This window comes from Calypte anna, chromosome 5A (assembly GCF_003957555.1).
Source record: "Calypte anna isolate BGI_N300 chromosome 5A, bCalAnn1_v1.p, whole genome shotgun sequence".
Taxonomy (NCBI): Eukaryota; Metazoa; Chordata; class Aves; order Apodiformes; family Trochilidae; genus Calypte; species Calypte anna.
Window position 1 is genome coordinate 2,421,975 of NC_044251.1, and position 16,693 is coordinate 2,438,667.

General features: G+C 39.6%; 1 protein-coding gene across 1 annotated transcript in view; it reads right to left on the minus strand.

Annotated features, from left to right (window-relative positions):
- Window positions 1-16,693, minus strand: part of STARD9 (StAR related lipid transfer domain containing 9) — a 109,637-nt gene that overhangs the window by 36,900 nt on the left and 56,044 nt on the right. Inside the window, exons 8-19 of the mRNA XM_030452562.1 lie at window positions 15,414-15,483; window positions 11,903-11,975; window positions 11,007-11,074; window positions 10,447-10,544; window positions 10,019-10,219; window positions 9,373-9,470; window positions 7,201-7,278; window positions 6,300-6,374; window positions 5,447-5,626; window positions 2,623-2,674; window positions 1,616-1,753; window positions 648-730 (exon numbers count right to left, since the gene is read on the minus strand). Of these exons, the coding sequence (XP_030308422.1) occupies window positions 648-730; window positions 1,616-1,753; window positions 2,623-2,674; window positions 5,447-5,626; window positions 6,300-6,374; window positions 7,201-7,278; window positions 9,373-9,470; window positions 10,019-10,219; window positions 10,447-10,544; window positions 11,007-11,074; window positions 11,903-11,975; window positions 15,414-15,483 (1,214 nt within the window). The remainder of the gene's footprint in view (window positions 1-647; window positions 731-1,615; window positions 1,754-2,622; window positions 2,675-5,446; window positions 5,627-6,299; window positions 6,375-7,200; window positions 7,279-9,372; window positions 9,471-10,018; window positions 10,220-10,446; window positions 10,545-11,006; window positions 11,075-11,902; window positions 11,976-15,413; window positions 15,484-16,693) is intronic.

Consider the following 16,693-nt stretch of genomic DNA (forward strand, 5'->3'; position numbering starts at 1 on the left):
AGATTCTTGCTAATATCAGTTGGTAATATGGTTATGTCCTAAACCAAAAAACTTACATTCTTTAAATTTGGGAGTTTTTTAGTTATATTTGCAAGTAATTATAAAAATAAACTATTTTTTTTGAAACATTATTGAACTAGCTGACCAAACATTATCTTGCAGTAGTGATGAACATTCCAGGAAATGTTGTATCTATCTGTATGTATGTAGTAATTAAGTGCCTTTAGGGTCAGCAATACTCAATCACTTACTCCCATAAATTTTCCATTGCTTGCAGTATACCTCATTTGGAATGGTGAAATGACAAAGAAAGAAGAGAATTCAGAAAACTGACACTTGTAATAAAAATCTTTACTGGTCTTCTCACTGCAGCATTCAGCCTTTCTGTTTCAATCCTGTTGTAGTAGAAACAGGAAACACTAAATAATTCAAGGGATCTGCATCATCTTTTGCTAAGCACATCTGAAAGAAGTACTTGTGTCCTCCCACAAAAGGTTTTGTCTCATTACAGACCATTAGATGGAAGAAGTGAAGTGAATACAGTGATGAGAAGAAATATTTTCTATACCAGGCTTGCTTTTAAGAGGGCAAGTAATTAAGAAAATCAATGAAGACTTGGGAGAGGAAAATACAGTTTTAAAACTTACTGATCTTCTTTGTCTTAAGATAGCAGCTTCTGCTGGGTGATTGAATCTGAACTTATGAGACTTGCCAAGGACAACAAGAGCTCCTGTGAACAAACATTAATGAGAAATCTACAAAGACATAATTCATCAAACAGCTGATCCCTAGAATGTTACCAGTTTAACTCTGGTACACAGACTAGAGCACATACAAACTGCTACAGAGCAGTATGTTAAAAAATCATTTCCTTCTGATCAGCAGCTTTGTGACCATGACAGAGCAGAAAAATATTTTTAAAATATGCCACCATGGACCAGCAGAGTTATCATTCTGTAATGACAGCATCCAGGTAAGATAATCTTGGATATCTACAAACATAACAGTAAATCTCAGTTCCTATTAAAAGCCACCATGACTTCATATCAAAACCATAATGAACCCACTGCTAGAAACTTGTTTTGACACTATCTTTTTAAGAACACAGATCACGGAAAGTCCTCAGAAACTGGATTGTTTCTCTCATTTTAAACAACCTGAAAGCATGGGAGCCTCCTCCATTTCATCTGAGCTCACTCACCATAGCTGTGACTCAATGGCCACCGTGTTCCTCCTAAAAATAGTGTGAAAAAGTAGAAGGGCATTTCAGTCATGCCACATACGTGCCCAAAACTTCCAGAGGTCAGCTGGCTTAGGGCCAGTCCTTTCCACAGCAGTGCCTCTGACTGCAGGTCTCCATTTTCCAGGCTGCTACAGCCAAAAGGGGTCTTAATATTGTCACCTAAGTCTCCATTTTACTTTCTGTCGGGTACTTAATTTATTTGTCCCAGTCTGGAAGCTGTTGGCATGGATCAAACCTGGTGGTGCTGGGCAGCAGTAGGAGAGCAAGAGGTGAATTTCTTAGATCTGCATGAGTCCCCTAAATCCTTATCTCTGAACTCCAGAGATAAGCTGATTATAGTACAACACTGACTTAAAAAAAAGCAAACCTCACCTTGTGACAGCCGACAGGATCCAGTGACTTCACACCCATTGACTGTGCAGTGTGCACCCTGAACTGGTCGCAGTGTCACAATCCCACAGATGTTGTCTATCATACAGTGATCCCTCTCAATCCACTGTCCCTGCAAAACTATAAAGTACAGTTCTATGTCAGCTGTTGAAGAGGTTGTGTTTGCAACCATTTTCCTCAGTACCGCGCGTCGTCTGACACCACGACTGCTTCCTTCATACCTCAGGGAGCTATGTCACAGGCAGGACAAGGAGGTTAAGTTGTCTTTTCTGGTTGCTACCTAAGTACCCAATCACAGAAAAAACTTACCTGACTGGAAATATTGAGAGGGGTCTTTTAAAATATTTCTGGTTTTGGAAAACTATGTGCTACTTTGGTTTGTCAATTGAGCTGCACGTTTTTCTGATAGTCCAGATTTCCTCATTGCTCGTATGGCATTAATTGTTTATATTTTATTAACACACTCAAAAAATAACCAAGCTTAACCAAATTTAGCAGAATCAACCAAGGCTGACATTCCAGAAGTGTGAAATTTCATTATAATGTTTCAACTATCATTCTTGACTGTGACAATTATGAGTAGAAATGAAATTAAATAAAACTATTCTGAATCATTTTTATATCTAAAATACTCTGGCCAAGCAGAGCTGAAAAGCATTTTCAGTGTCTCATGATCACTATCCTAATTTAGGATAGAACATATCAAGATTTGGATGTGGTTTAAAAATGTTTCTGAACTGTAGAGTAGCATTTCACAAGTGGGAAGAAAACCGTGAAGAGATCTCGTTAAAGTAGAGATCATTGCCTTAAAACCCAAAAAATAACAGAAAGATTTTAGCCAACTTAAACCATGATTCTCTTCTAATTACCTTCTTTTATAAAGAAAGCTGATAAAGAGAAATATTACCTCACTGTTACACATGACAAATGTAACTCTAATGGTTTGATTGGACCACATCATAAAATAATTTGTAATATCATTCTCTTACCAATGTCTTGGTCTTGGTCTGAGTCACTTCTTCCAATCTTGGTTGTTCCTTCCTAAAACAAGAAAAGAATGGACTTAATGGTCGGTTACTCAAAATGGAATATGAATAATAATTTAAAAAGCTTTGGTACTGAATCTCAGTAAATATCTGAAATAAAACACCTCTAAATAACTGTTTTATTTAGAGCAAACTGTATTTACTGATTTGTAAGGCTTCAGCCTACTGTCCTGCAATTACTTCTTATCCTGCAGCTGTGTAGACTTCTCCTATTATGACTTCAGTAGATGAAGTAACACTCAGTAGGTAATTTTTGGAGTGTGCTAGAAATATTTTGAATATTTTGTGATTCTTTGAACATTTACAGTGTGACTTGTTACTTACAGAAATCAGACATTTCTTCTTAGAAATATCTATGCTGAAAGAAAGAAAGAATAATCATGCAAAATGATTATTCAGTTAACTAGGCTGTTTTGATATAAAAGTAACAGACTTCCTATTTTATAAGTGAACTCTGTCATAGATTATGAAGTCTTCAAGCTAACTACTAAAGGAGATTTTTTTTTTCTGAAACTTAAATGGCATTTATAGAAGCCTTCATGGTCCCTGCTTCCAAGTTACATGCCAGTTGAACACTCAGGTACAAAATGTCCACATTGATTTGGCCACAACTTATAGAACAGTTTTGATCCCTATGGCCTTTGACTCACTTCACACTATCAAGTGAATTAGCAATATTTATTTTATACCAATAGAAGTAAACCAGCTCTTCAAAGACCTCCTTATCCATTATCTTCTGGAGTAGGTGAATAAATCATAGTTTATTATTATGTTATCTATTATTTATGTTATTGTAATTCCAAAAGAAACCATGTTCCAATGTACTGAAATAACTCTCTGGTAATAATCCAGAAAAGTATATTACAGTAGTATTGGCTCATGAAATTCACAAGAGGGTCCCAGTTGGTGGAGTGATTCTGGGTGAGTTTAAGCACAATTGAATTTGCAGCTGAGAACAATGGTAGAGACAGGATAGAAACAAACTCTATTTAAAGAAGAAAATAAAACAAAAGTAGCCATAACCCAAGTTGATTTCACTTTTTCAAATGATACTACTGAGCTAATAATTGAAATATTTATAGTCTTTCCTAATTAATATTGAGTATTCTACCTGAAAAATTGAAAAGAAACACAACTAAGATGAAATTGTCATAAAACTTCACCTTAACATATCAAGGTACTTCTCCATATCTGTTGTTCTGGCAGTGTTTTCTGACCATTGGTAGGAGTCCCATGTGTTATAGAACCATCAAGAGTGAGATTGCTTTCCCCCCCAAGTTTTGAGAGTACTCCAAGTTTCAAAAAAGTTTGTGAAATACATTGTGAAATACAGTTTCTAACACAATATAAACCCCCTAATTTCAAGCTATGCAAAAATTCAGTTATTTTATAGGGAAAACATCTATTTTTGTTAATGAAAGCCAGAAAAAATAGAACAGAAGCTAAGAAAGAAAGGTTCTTTAGGAATAAGCACAGCATTGATTAGTGCAATTAATGGAATATCAAAGGACTAAACCAATTTTTATTCTGCATGTGTAAAAATGCTGCCACAACCTCTCTCTAAAAGTACAGTGAATCCCTAAAATGTAAGGAACCACTAGCATTTTACCTTCTTGCTGTTCAGATGAAGGTAATAGACACCAAAGTCTAAAAGATGCAAAGCACAAAAAAAGAAAAGGCAGCATCTAGGAGCAAAGAAAGAGGGGACAATGATGTTAGTGTGACAGACAGACACTAATCACTTCAGAAGGTGACCCTTCAAGCTACGTTTCTCCATTAAAATATCTTTAAATTACTTTAGATAATTAGTAGGTCAAAATATTTGCTGTTTCCAAAATGGTATGTAAGGGAAAAAACATTTAGGCAGCAGCAATTACTTTTTAGTAAGTGTTTAATGTTAGTGCAGGATTGAGTAGCTCAAGTTGCATGTTGATCAGCATTATTACTTAGTCCTTAATTATTACCTGGCACCAGAACAATTCATAAGGTTTCTCTTTCGTCATGATAAAGAACATAATAATTTCTGTTCCAGATATTTATTGCAGCTTTTTAACATAAAAAAAAATAATCCTATGTCCCTAAATAAAGTGGCACAAAACCTGGATCTGGATTAAGGTATTTTATTAGCAGACAGATACATAATTTTCAAACATATTAAACATATTCCTTGCTTAGAAGTGCATCTCTGTAGAGATGTCTATCCATCATTCCTTTTATGTTAAACAGTATCAACATTTTAGTAATTTCCATTCATTCAAACAGCATTAAAATTAAGGTCCAACTTACCACCAGCTTATTAAAAGAAAAAAAAAAAAACAAACCACAGAAAAGTCCCCTCAACTTGTATGCCTTACCCATATACATCATAAGCCACAACGTGGAATAATATACATACAATGTTATGAAAGCTTCTCAGGGAAAACCTTGCCTTAAATGAGCATCTACTCAGCAAATCAATACCTATGAGGCCCAAATTTCTACCTGATCTTGGAAAATACCCACTCAAGTATTTTCCTTTGTTTAGGATACATTATAAAATAGTTTGCACGTGCATTTGCAAGTGACCAACTTATTACTTCATTAATGAATTGTTCTCCTCCTACATTTTCATGTATCCTTCTCTGCTTTTTTTCCCCTGTTACCTCTCTTGTGGGCTGTGGCATTTATTTTTTCATAGTTATTGTTGTAATGCCACCATAACCACTTCCCATTTCCAGAAAGTGTTTTCAAACTCAAGGGAAAAATAAGACAAGTGAAAATATCTCACCCTGAGATGATACAGCACCACTCCTGTGCTGAGGATGTCATCATCCATGGCCATCAGATGAGGTAAATTAGAATCTATTGTTACTCCAGCTTTTTCCTTGTTGATGTCCACACTGTATTCTTCCATGATGGCTTTCTTGTCTGTCCACTTACTGGTCCAGTCTTTGGTCAATTGCTCAATCTTGAAAAACAGGAGAGGAAACCTTTTCACTTCCTGAGGAAGTTATTTTTTCTCATCCATAAATTTCTTCAGAAGGAACAGCAGGGTTTTTTCCCAGTTACTGGATGCAGAAATCTTTCATTGCAGTACATTTCTTTGGCAATAAAAAACTGGGCAAAACCTGCACTACTGCTGGATTAAGCCACTAGCATAGGTTTAATCTGTTGAGGAATCACTCCCAAAATGTCAGAAAGATCCATGATCATGCTAACTATTTTGCCTCTCTCTAAGCAAAACTTAAAATTAACATCAGCAAAACCTTCCCAGGTCACTAGTGATCAAATCTTCTGAGTGTTCTCGTTACTGCACAGCATTTTCTTCAGAATAAATTGGAGGTATTTAATCTTGGAAGAGATAGGCTCTGTATAATGAATTACTGTGATATATTGAGACAGCTTTAAAACCAGGAGTAGGTCATGCAGGCAAAACAGACAGCATCCCATTAAGGACGCAAGAATTTCATCCCAAATTGGTAGAGAGCTTCCAACATGCATTAAGGATGGCTGTTTCCCACCTATTCAGAGGAGAAAAGATTAGGACAAAAACCTTTTCCTTGTGGTTTCAGAGCCATAGCAATGCTAACTCCCTTGGTTCAATGAAACAGGAGAATGTGAGGCATCAAACAGATACAAACCTTCATTTCGTTCTGAAGAACCAGCTCGGTCAGATTTCCATCCCTGTCATCACTCCAAGAAGGACTGGAATTCCTCTGTATAAACAACAGCCACCAATATCTACATATTATTTTCCTTATTCACAACTGGCAGGTATGTTCTTTCAGTCTCCAGGATTTCAAAGAGATTATTAATAAAGGAGAAGGAAATAGAAAATACACAGACATTTGATGCTGCCTGCCAGCATCTAACTTAAATCTCTTTAGGTATGGCACACAAGTCTTTGTGAAGAACTGGTGGAAAAGCATTAACAGAGAGATACTTCTGGGTAATTAAATCCTGGATTGTCTCTCCAGTTTCTCCCAGAAAGAGATGCTCTTCAAGGCATGGAAAACCAAGACATTATTATTAAGTGAGAAAAACACAGAGTGTCAGCTGTATTGTGAAGGCTCACAGACGTTCACAACTTCTTTGAGGGGCAAACTGCAGGCAGGGTGAAACCTCCAAAATAGTGCTCAAATCTGCTGATTCACTTTTTTGGGAAAAGAGGATTGTAATGAGTCTGGCAGGGAAATTACATCAATGATTAATAATTTGTACTATCTGGGTGTTTTTTTCTATTTTTTTATTTCATGGTATTTTGGGACAACAAAACCATCCTGACTCCATGAAAGACAGCCAAGGAAATCCTTCCCAATCATTACACAACTACTTAGGCTTCAGGATTATCAATACAATGCCAGAAAAAGGAGAAGTTACAGAAATGCTGTTAGCTTTATAATCATGAAATCACTGAGAGATCAATTTAATTTCTCTCCAGTTACAAAAAACCATGGAAAGATAAACAGATAAGACAAAAGTAAGCTACTCTAACTACCTAGAGCACCCTTAGAGCTCCAGCTGAGAAGTGTTCCTACGTACCAGTTCAAAGCTCATCAGCATAGTTTTCAACCTATCAATTTCTTCTCGCAGTTCTCTGATCAGTCTTACATTTGCATCCTGAAACATGGAGACACAGATGTTGGAAAAATCAGTCTTCAAAAAATTCTAGCTAAAGAAATTAATGCAGAGCTGTTCCAAGAGACAAGTGTAGAGAACAGGTACCCTCACAGCAGTCCTCTTTGGTCCACCCTGCCAGGCACCTGGGATGTACTCCCTAGGAGCAGGTTGTTCCCAAGTTCTCTTTTCTGAACAAAAACCTGCCATGGCATTTGTTCCCAATATGACACCAGCTGGATACATCACTACTGTTGTGGATTTACCTTCAAAATAGTTCCAGCCAGGTCTGGAAAACACTGTTATTTCTGAGATGCAGAAATAAATAGAATCAGGCTAGAGACTTTGCATCTGGGGAAGAACAACATGATGTCCCAGTATAGGTTGGGGGCTGACCTGCTGGAGAGCAGTGTAGGTGAAAGAGACCTGGGGGTCCTGGTAGACAAGAGGATGACCATGAGCCAGCAATGTGCCCTTGTGGCCAAGAAGGCCAATGGCATCCTGGGGTGCATTAGAAAGGGTGTGGTTAGTAGGTCAAGAGAGGTTCTCCTCTCCCTCTATTCTGCATTGGTGAGGCCGCACCTGGAGTATTGTGTCCAGTTCTGGGCCCCTCAGTTCAAGAAGGACAGGGAAGTGCTTGAAAGAGTCCAGCGCAGAGCTACTAAGATGATGAAGGGAGTGGAACATCTCCCTTATGAGGAAAGGCTGAGGGAGCTGGGTCTCTTTAGTTTGGAGAAAAGGAGACTGAGGGGTGAGCTCATCAATGTTTTCAAATATGTAAGGGGTGAGTGTCAGGGAGATGGAGTTAGGCTCTTCTCAGTGGTGACCAGTGATAGGACAAGGGGTAATGGGTGTAAATTGGAGCACAGGAGGTTCAAGTTGAATATCCGGAAAAATTTTTTTCCTGTAAGGGTGACAGAGCCCTGGAACAGGCTGCCCAGGGGGGTCGTGGAGTCTCCTTCACTGGAGACATTCAAAACCCGTCTGGACACGTTCCTATGCGAAGTGCTCTAGATGGCCCTGCTCTGGCAGGGGGGGTTGGACTAGATGATCTTTCGAGGTCCCTTCCAACCCCTAGGATTCTATGATTCTATGATTAAAAGCCCTTCCAGCTGATGCACAAAGCATCTCCTTGTGCAGAGGCATTTTTCTCACTTTCAGAGTAAGCATGTCAGAATAGGTAGACTCTGGAAATCAGTTTTCTGCAGACAGCACAGGGAAAATCTTGAGGCAAGAGTCAAGTTTCTCTGGGCTGCCAGTCACACTTTGGCTCAGTTTGCATTGAGGGGAAGAAGGCAACAAGCTGAAGGGATGGAGTTAAGGGTCAGCATGAGCTGTTGAAGAGAGAGATGAGCACACAAGTTAGGAGGCTGAGAAGCTGTATGTAACAAGAGGCTAACACAGTGTTTATTTGTCTATGGCCTGTCACAGAGTTAAGCACTGCTGCTGCCAAAACTAAACACACTATTACTGCCACTAAAAGCTAGTTACAGGCACTTACAATATGGATGCAAATCAAATTTGGGAAACCTTGGATTGAAAGGGTTTCCCCTACAGCTCAAGATTTAACAGAGTATTACTAGGAAAGCAAATAAATTTCAGTACATCTCAGCAATTCTATCTTCCTATCTACAGGTAAAATCTTGATATACCTGGGTCAAATCACAGAATAACCCTACTAAAGTTGTAAAGTTAACTGCTCAAAGATTAGGAAATACTGGAATCGAAACTGTTTTTTTCAAACCTTCAATAATTCAGTCCTCTTAGATGGATACACTATGATTCAGCTCTTCAGTTATGTGATGACAGGAGGATGGCAGCCTTGAGCAGAATGCCAGGTGACAAATGCTGAGTTCAAGAGCACTAATGCATTTCCAGCATGTGTGATCATAGATCTTGATTATTATGTGCTATTTGAATTTTGCTGTGGTGCAAGGGTGGAAAATGAGGAACAAGCATGCACTGAACAAGAATGGCTCTTATTTAGTTCACATCAACATGGGAAAAAAGAGTTATGAATTTTATTCAGAGAGCAAATATGTTGAATGAATTTTCAATAATGCATATAAGAATGAAAAGCAGAACTCAGGACCTCACCTCATTCACTCTGGGCTTGTTAATAATATTTTTGGCATTTGAAGCATATCTCAAGGTACTCATGGTTTCATTGTAGCTGGAGCTGGCAGGAGAGATAGCTATAGACAGAAAACAGAAACACAAGTGTTACAAGTCATCAGTTGAACCCACCATTTTTCAAAATGATGGAATTTTTTAGTCTTGCTTTTTTAAAAATCAAACCCAAAAATATCCTTAGGATTTATTTCACCAAGCTCACAGATCAGCCCGCAGCTCAGGCTAGAGACTCCCCCAGCCAAAGTCAGGTGAGTGTCCTAGGCTGGGAATGATCCTCAGCACAACAGGGAAGCATCGGGGACCATGGAAGATCACTGAGACCTCAGGAGTGGGAAGCCACGGAGGTCTTCTTCTACAATATCTTCTCAATATTGTACTTATAACTGAATAAATCAAATTAAATCAAAGCTAAGTCCTTGGAAAGACTTGAAAGTTTAACTTCAGGCACAATTAGCATGCCTTTTCACTTCCTTGAGCATCCTAGGAAGTGTTTATGAAAATCTTTACAAAGGGCAGAGTAAGCGATCAAGGTATTCTCACTGCAGCAGAGATGCATTGTGAGGGGGTAATGTAGGACAAAATGCTAACAGTGAACAGAAACCAAACTCACTGGCAATCATCATGGTCTTGGAGTTGCCCCCCAGGCTGTCCTTCAGCAGCCAGGTGAGGATGGAGTCACGATATGGGATGTAAGCCGGGCGCCGGCTCCCACTGCCAGTGCCCATGGAAGGACTGTCTGCAGGATTGCTCTCCCCCTCACTTGTTATGGTGTTTATGCTCTGGCAGCTGCTGAACATCTGTGAATTTTGTGCTGAAAGAGAAATTCCAAAGAGCTAAGGAAAGAGGTGCTTTTTTTGTTTGGGGTTTTTTCTTTCAGTTATGGCAATTCAATTTTCTTAGATGTCATAACAGTTTATGAAAATGCCACACAGCTGCTCAGCTCTTTGTGGTAAATGCAAACATTAAGAGGCAGCGCACAGTGAGCAAGTCCTATGCTTTTATCACTGCCCTTCAATATAAAAAAACTACTGCCCTTACCTAAAGTGGAGATGACAATTCCAAGTGTAACTAATGACTTGTTAATATTGGCACCTTCAGTAATTCGATCTCTGCAGTAACTGGGATCAGCTCTTTCACTGCAGTACACAAGCATGGAAAAGACAATGCAAACCAAACAAAGAAACTTTTGGAACATGAACAACACAAGATGTGAGATACGACTGCTTTATCCCCCCCCCTACTGGACAGCAATGAGGAATACATTCAATTTTTCTCTCTTTTTACTCAGATTTGGTAATTCTACCATAGGTTCTGGAAAAGCCACTTAAGAATACAGGGTTGAAAGGAATTACCTCAAATGTATGCAACAGCACAGTATTGGATCTGAGGAGCCAGGAATTCCCTCCCTCAGTGAAATGCAATCCCCAGTACAGAACAACAAATGACAGAAACAATCTTAGCTCAATATTCCTCATTACTGTATACAAAAGCCATGCTTACAGTTAAGGAAGTTTTAAAATCTTAAATTTCATCTTTTATGGCAGTACTACCAGCATCTTCAGAGAAAACTACCTTTTTGTCCCTCAATATACCATTACCTGCCTGCAAGGTCCACTAAGTTGATCTTGCTTGCAATTTCAGAGGGGAGATTGTTCTCCAATATAGCCTGAAGAGACAAATATAAATAAGGAAGACTTAAATTCTTTTTACTGGATTAATGAAAATAAAATAGCTGTGCTTTTTTGTTTGAAACTGAATTGAACATGTGACTGTCTCACTGCCTTTCTTTGTGATCTTGACCCACTGACATTAACTCACCCAACAGAGAAACCACCCTCTTATGCTGGTTTCCTCTTGAAAAAAGACACAATATACTGCCTAGTGACTGTGAAAGGCTTTCTTGTAGGTCTTGCAGAGTTCTTTTCCACTAGTGTGTTGCAAAGGTCTTTTGTGAACCTACTGAAAAATATCCTGAAATGTTCTGTGATTACAGGATGTTAGAAGAGTGAGATAGAAAAGGTCTGTTGGATCCCTGACTGACTTCCCTGCCAGGGAAGGATATAATTCCTCTGGAGAAAGGATGCATTGTCTCTGGTAGAGTACTGGATGCCAAATGCTAGGGAGATGAGCACATCTGAAAAGCTGGACAGATATAAGATTCTGGTATTAAACTAATGCTACACTTCAATTAAGAATCCCTAAGCAAGTGTGACAAAGCATAACTCACATAATTTTCACAGCATCTTAGAAGGGGGATTGCATTTCAAAGGGCTGATTAAAACTCTAAACATTTCTATTTACAGCAGGTCTTTGGCATCACTTCTGACTCAGTGCAGAAAATGTTACACATCTGCAGTGTGATCCAAAGGAAGTAAGTAACAGCTTCCACTGAGATTATTACCAACAGCACAAAACAGTGACAAGTAAACAATGCGCAACATACCGAACAATGCTTTTTGAGACTGGAAAGGAAATGGGATTATTTTTAGCTAACCTGAGTGTAGTGGATGGTGAAGATAGCATGGGATCTGCTGCTCGCATTGTGAACGTGTGTAGCTGCTGTGATTCTAGAAAAAAGAACAAAACACACAATTTCAAAGGCTTACTTCCCTGTATTCAGGGAAAGCAAAAATAAATGCAGCAGCTAAATGAAGACAAAGGTATGTGCAGCTCAGAGAACATGGTAGACTGAAATCAGAATGTTCAGGAGAGGGTCTAGAAGGGTGGAAACTGAGGGTCAGTTTGAGGTGTTATGTCCACCAGCAGCACTCTGAAGACATAACTTAAAGCAGCCTTTCAGCACAGGTAGATCACAGCAGAGAAGCAGAGCCAGCAACAGCATTGTGCAGCTCACCCCAACACCACTGCCTGTACCTAATTCCAGTTCATTTTCTTCATATTGCACCTATGACTATTTCTTGGCCCTTCAAAGGGTCCCAAAAAAACTTCATACACCACTCCTGGGGTTCCCTCCTGACTTACAGTAGATTTACACTGCTAGGAGTCCAACAACACCAGCCAGCCTACTACTAGGAGTACCCAGCTGAATACTGCTCCACACTTGTGTAGCACTTGCTTGGCTTTACCTCTTGGACAGACAGATCACCTGGCTCCTGCCCTCTGCTCCAACACACTCAGGCCAGGACGTTCTAAGCACAGGAGGAGGAGCAGCAGCACTCTCCCACTGTCTCTTTCTTTAACACAAGCTTCTGGAATTCCTGCTTTATTTTGATCAGGCAAACCCGAAGAATGTGGGGTTTTGCCTAGGGCAGGAGCCAGGTCTCAGGTCTTTTCCTTTGTCCTCTTGCAAGCCTGCCTTGGTTTCCAGCTATGTGTGCAGCCTTTAGAATGAGTTTTGCTCAGCTTACCCTTCACAACAGCAGGAAACTTTAGCAGTGCAGACAAGGACAGGGCAATCACATTTTTGGGACCAGCCCAGCTGCCAGAGCACTGCAGGCACCACTTGAACCACAGGAAGGAGCCATACACAGCTGTGTGCACATCTGCACATCCCTGAGCCCCTGAAGCTTGGGGCAAAGCCAAGGCTCCCTTTCAAAGCCTTCCTACACCCTTCCTACATCTCCACAGCCCTGGAAGGAGGCACTGCCAACAGCTCCAGGCAGCCCTGGTTACAGGAGAACATGAGCTGATGAAGCAGGAGCACAGGAATTCATCTCCAGGTGTTGCAGGAGGAAGACAATTGGGGAAAGGGCAGAAGACAGCAAATAGCTCTGCAGTGGGCAGGGCCTACAAGGGAGCAGCACTGAAGTTTATAAAGCAAAAGAGAATAGAAAGTGCCTCTGACTTTGCAGGAGAAAGTGTTAGTACCTGCTTCTCACCTTTGACAATACACAGGGGAATTGGAGAGCCAGTTCACAACCCACAAAAGCATTTTTATGGGGGAATGTATGTGTTAGTGCTTCATATCTTCTATTTCATATGGAACGTGGTGTACATTTTAATATTTTAACTAATACTAATACTTAATTAACTAATATTAGTATCTAAGATTCAATGTTTGTTTTGCTACACAGCACCAGGGTTTTGCCTTTGGAAATTTGAAAATTTGCATTTCCTGAATTTTACAAACTATATTCTCAAGCATTTGAGACTAAGCCTTCCAAAAGCATAAAGAGAAAAAAATATAATAGCACTGAGAGTTACATCAAAAATAATGACTGCATTGCATGCTGAAAATCTTGTTTATTTTACAACGGGCAGGTGCAGTCAGAGCAGGGCTGGAATTCACCTGATAATCCTACCAGGCAGGAAAATACTTCCAGTAAACTAAGCCTGGTAGCACAGGAGCTGCCCTCTCCCCCAGGAAAGGCACCACCCATGTTCAAGGGGAGCTTCCTCTCCTCTCCTCTCCTCTCCTCTCCTCTCCTCTCCTCTCCTCTCCTCTCCTCTCCTCTCCTCTCCTCTCCTCTCCTCTCCTCTCCTCTCCTCTCCTCTCCTCTCCTCTCCTCTCCTCTCCTCTCCTCTCCTCTCCTCTCCTCTCCTCTCCTCTCCTCTCCTCTCCTCTCCTCTCCTCTCCTCTCCTCTCCTCTCCTGTACACCCAGTCCTAGAGCTCTCATGCCCCATCTGCCTCTCTCCTGCCTCCAGCCATATGGGGCAATTGCAGCCTCTTCCCCACTGTCTTTAGCCCTAGGATCTTGCTGGTGTTCATTTGGTGTCATTTTCCAATTTTTAAAACATGAGTTCATTTGCATTTATAATATTCTAATAAATACTTTGCAGAGAATTTCATAACAGTAAAGTCTAGAGGTAACAGAAGTTTCATGCATATGACAAGTTTTTGAAAAGTGACTCAATAAAAGAAGACATTGCTTGGTTTCATGGAAGTGACAAAGTTTGAACCTTACACACAAAATACTGAACTTCTGATTTTGTTTTCCCTACATCTATTTCCTTAAAATGAGATGACTTCAGGATTATATTAGGATTAAAATTGAAGTTTTGTTGTTCTAAAAAAGTCTCTTCTGTCCATAAAGTTGCATCTATTTATCACTACAAGGAGAAGTAACAAAACTTAATCCTCCTGTACATTTCATGTTTTTGTGATAATGCAATTTTAGCTTTTATTTACTCCCCAGCATCACTGATAGCTTAAAATCTTGGCCTCTCTTATGATAAGACTTAATATCACCTTTGGACCTGTGATCTGTGTTTGTAATGGCAGTTTTATTGATATCCAAACCTCCCCACTGAAAACGTAAAAAAGGTTCTTGACTCATGAGAGCTGTGAAATCACTTGCATCACTGGTGTGCCAGTTCCCACAGTTCACTCAGCAAATATGCATCATTTAGACTAAGAACTTACAAAAATACTCATAAAAATCAACAGAAATAATTATTTTAAAATAATTATAGAAATTAAATAAAAATACACTGTTGTGGGAAGAGCCTTTCTTGCTCTTGAGGCTCGACGAGCTGCTGGCCTCTCCATTGCCTCACACCAGAGTGAGCTTCTCTCTGTGGGTGTGTGTCCCACCTTTATTGGCCCCCTGGTAATAGGGGCCCTGCCCTAACCAGGCACAGGTGGACTCACACCCTCTCTTTGGCAACTCGAGGCACCTGGTTTATCTTGTTTCTCTACAATACACTATCTTTTCAGCAGTCTAGATCACTAAGTTACACTAATAAGTGAGTTGAAAGCTATACTGTCTAAAATGTCACGAGCAGGTGGAGAAGAAAAATGGAAATCTGATTTACAGCAAAATAGTTTCCTGGCAGGCAATTTCTTATCCCAGACAGATGGTTGAATTTTGTGGGCAAGTCAGTATGGGATCAGATATGAAGACACATTGTAGGTCTTATTGTGTTTGATATGAGGATATGTAACATCTTATGTGTGTGTCATGTGTAGGACCAGCAAATGTGACATCCTGTTATGATAAAGCATAGGCAAGGCAACACTGTCAGTAAAATAAACATCAAGGAAATCAATGCACAGTGAAACAAGTGCTATTGAAAGATGGAGCTGGTTTGTTTTATAAAATACCTTTTAGCTATTCCTTCTTCTAGAAGGTCCACAACTTGCTTGTAGTCTGTAACTAAACGTTGTGTCAATCCTGCCAAAGATTTGAAAAGAGTTAAATGTGTATTTTTCTCAGGAGTTTGCCAGTTTACCCAACAATTTACCCAACATCAGAAGCATAAGGATGTTTTGCTGGGATGACAGTTTGTTCTACAAGTAGTCTCTTAACTAAAGTAATTTTATTTTTTTAAAACTATTTTATATTTTAAAACAAAATTTAAAAAATCAGTGTATCCTTCAAATGCTCACATCACATCAGCATAAAAATGCCTCCAACCTTCAAAGTACAGATCTTCTTCCAAGGTATTTACAGCTCAGTGGTATTTACAAAACAGTATAACTAAAAGTCCATCAGAATTTTTCAGCTGTGCCAGTGCTACTCACTTGGTAGAGGTCCTGCAAAGAAGTGTTTTGCCATCACATCTGGATAATGGCTCTGCTCACACAACCAGCAGAATGAGAATTAGGAACCACCTCTTCTGAATATCTGCTATTTATTTAACTGGGCTTCAGCCTGGAGGGGACTCAAATAATGATATGAAACATCTGACCTTTTTGTATCTTCTGAATTAGGAGATTTTCTTGTTTATTGCTTTTTTGGTTTTGGGTTTTGGGTTGGGTTTTTTGTTTGGGTTTTTTGGTTGTTTGGGTTTTTGGTTTTGTGGGGTTGTTTTGCTGTTGTTGTTTGTTTTTCTTTGTCTGTGGGTTGGTTTGTTTTTGGTTGTTTTTTTTTTTTTCCAGTTTTATTTTATTTTTAATAGGAAAAAAATCCCAAAACAAATGACATAAAGGAAGCAGTGCAGAGGCTGTGAGCACCAGGGCCCCATCGGAGGGCAGCGTGCGCTGCGCTGCTGAGGCTCAGCCCCCTGCGAGGGGCAAATTCCAGCCCCCACAGACACTGCCCCTCCCCAGGTTTGTGACTTAGGTTTGGTTTGGTCCACTGCAGGCCACAAAAGTGTGGATGAAAGCAGAACAGTGAAAAAAAAATGTAATTAATCAGATCAAATAACTTACTACTAGAACGTGTGTCAAGATGAAGGTGAAATTCAGCAACACTGGAATAGGCACTTCTAGCACCTGGCCTTACAGAACAGGTTGCTCAGCTTTAAATAAAAGCAAGATATAATCCAAAGGTGGGCATAAACTTTAATACTTTAATAAAAGATACACATAAAGAAAACAAAATGTTTTTTCATCATCCAGACCCCTAACTGCAGCATGGACACATGCACACTTGGCAAACC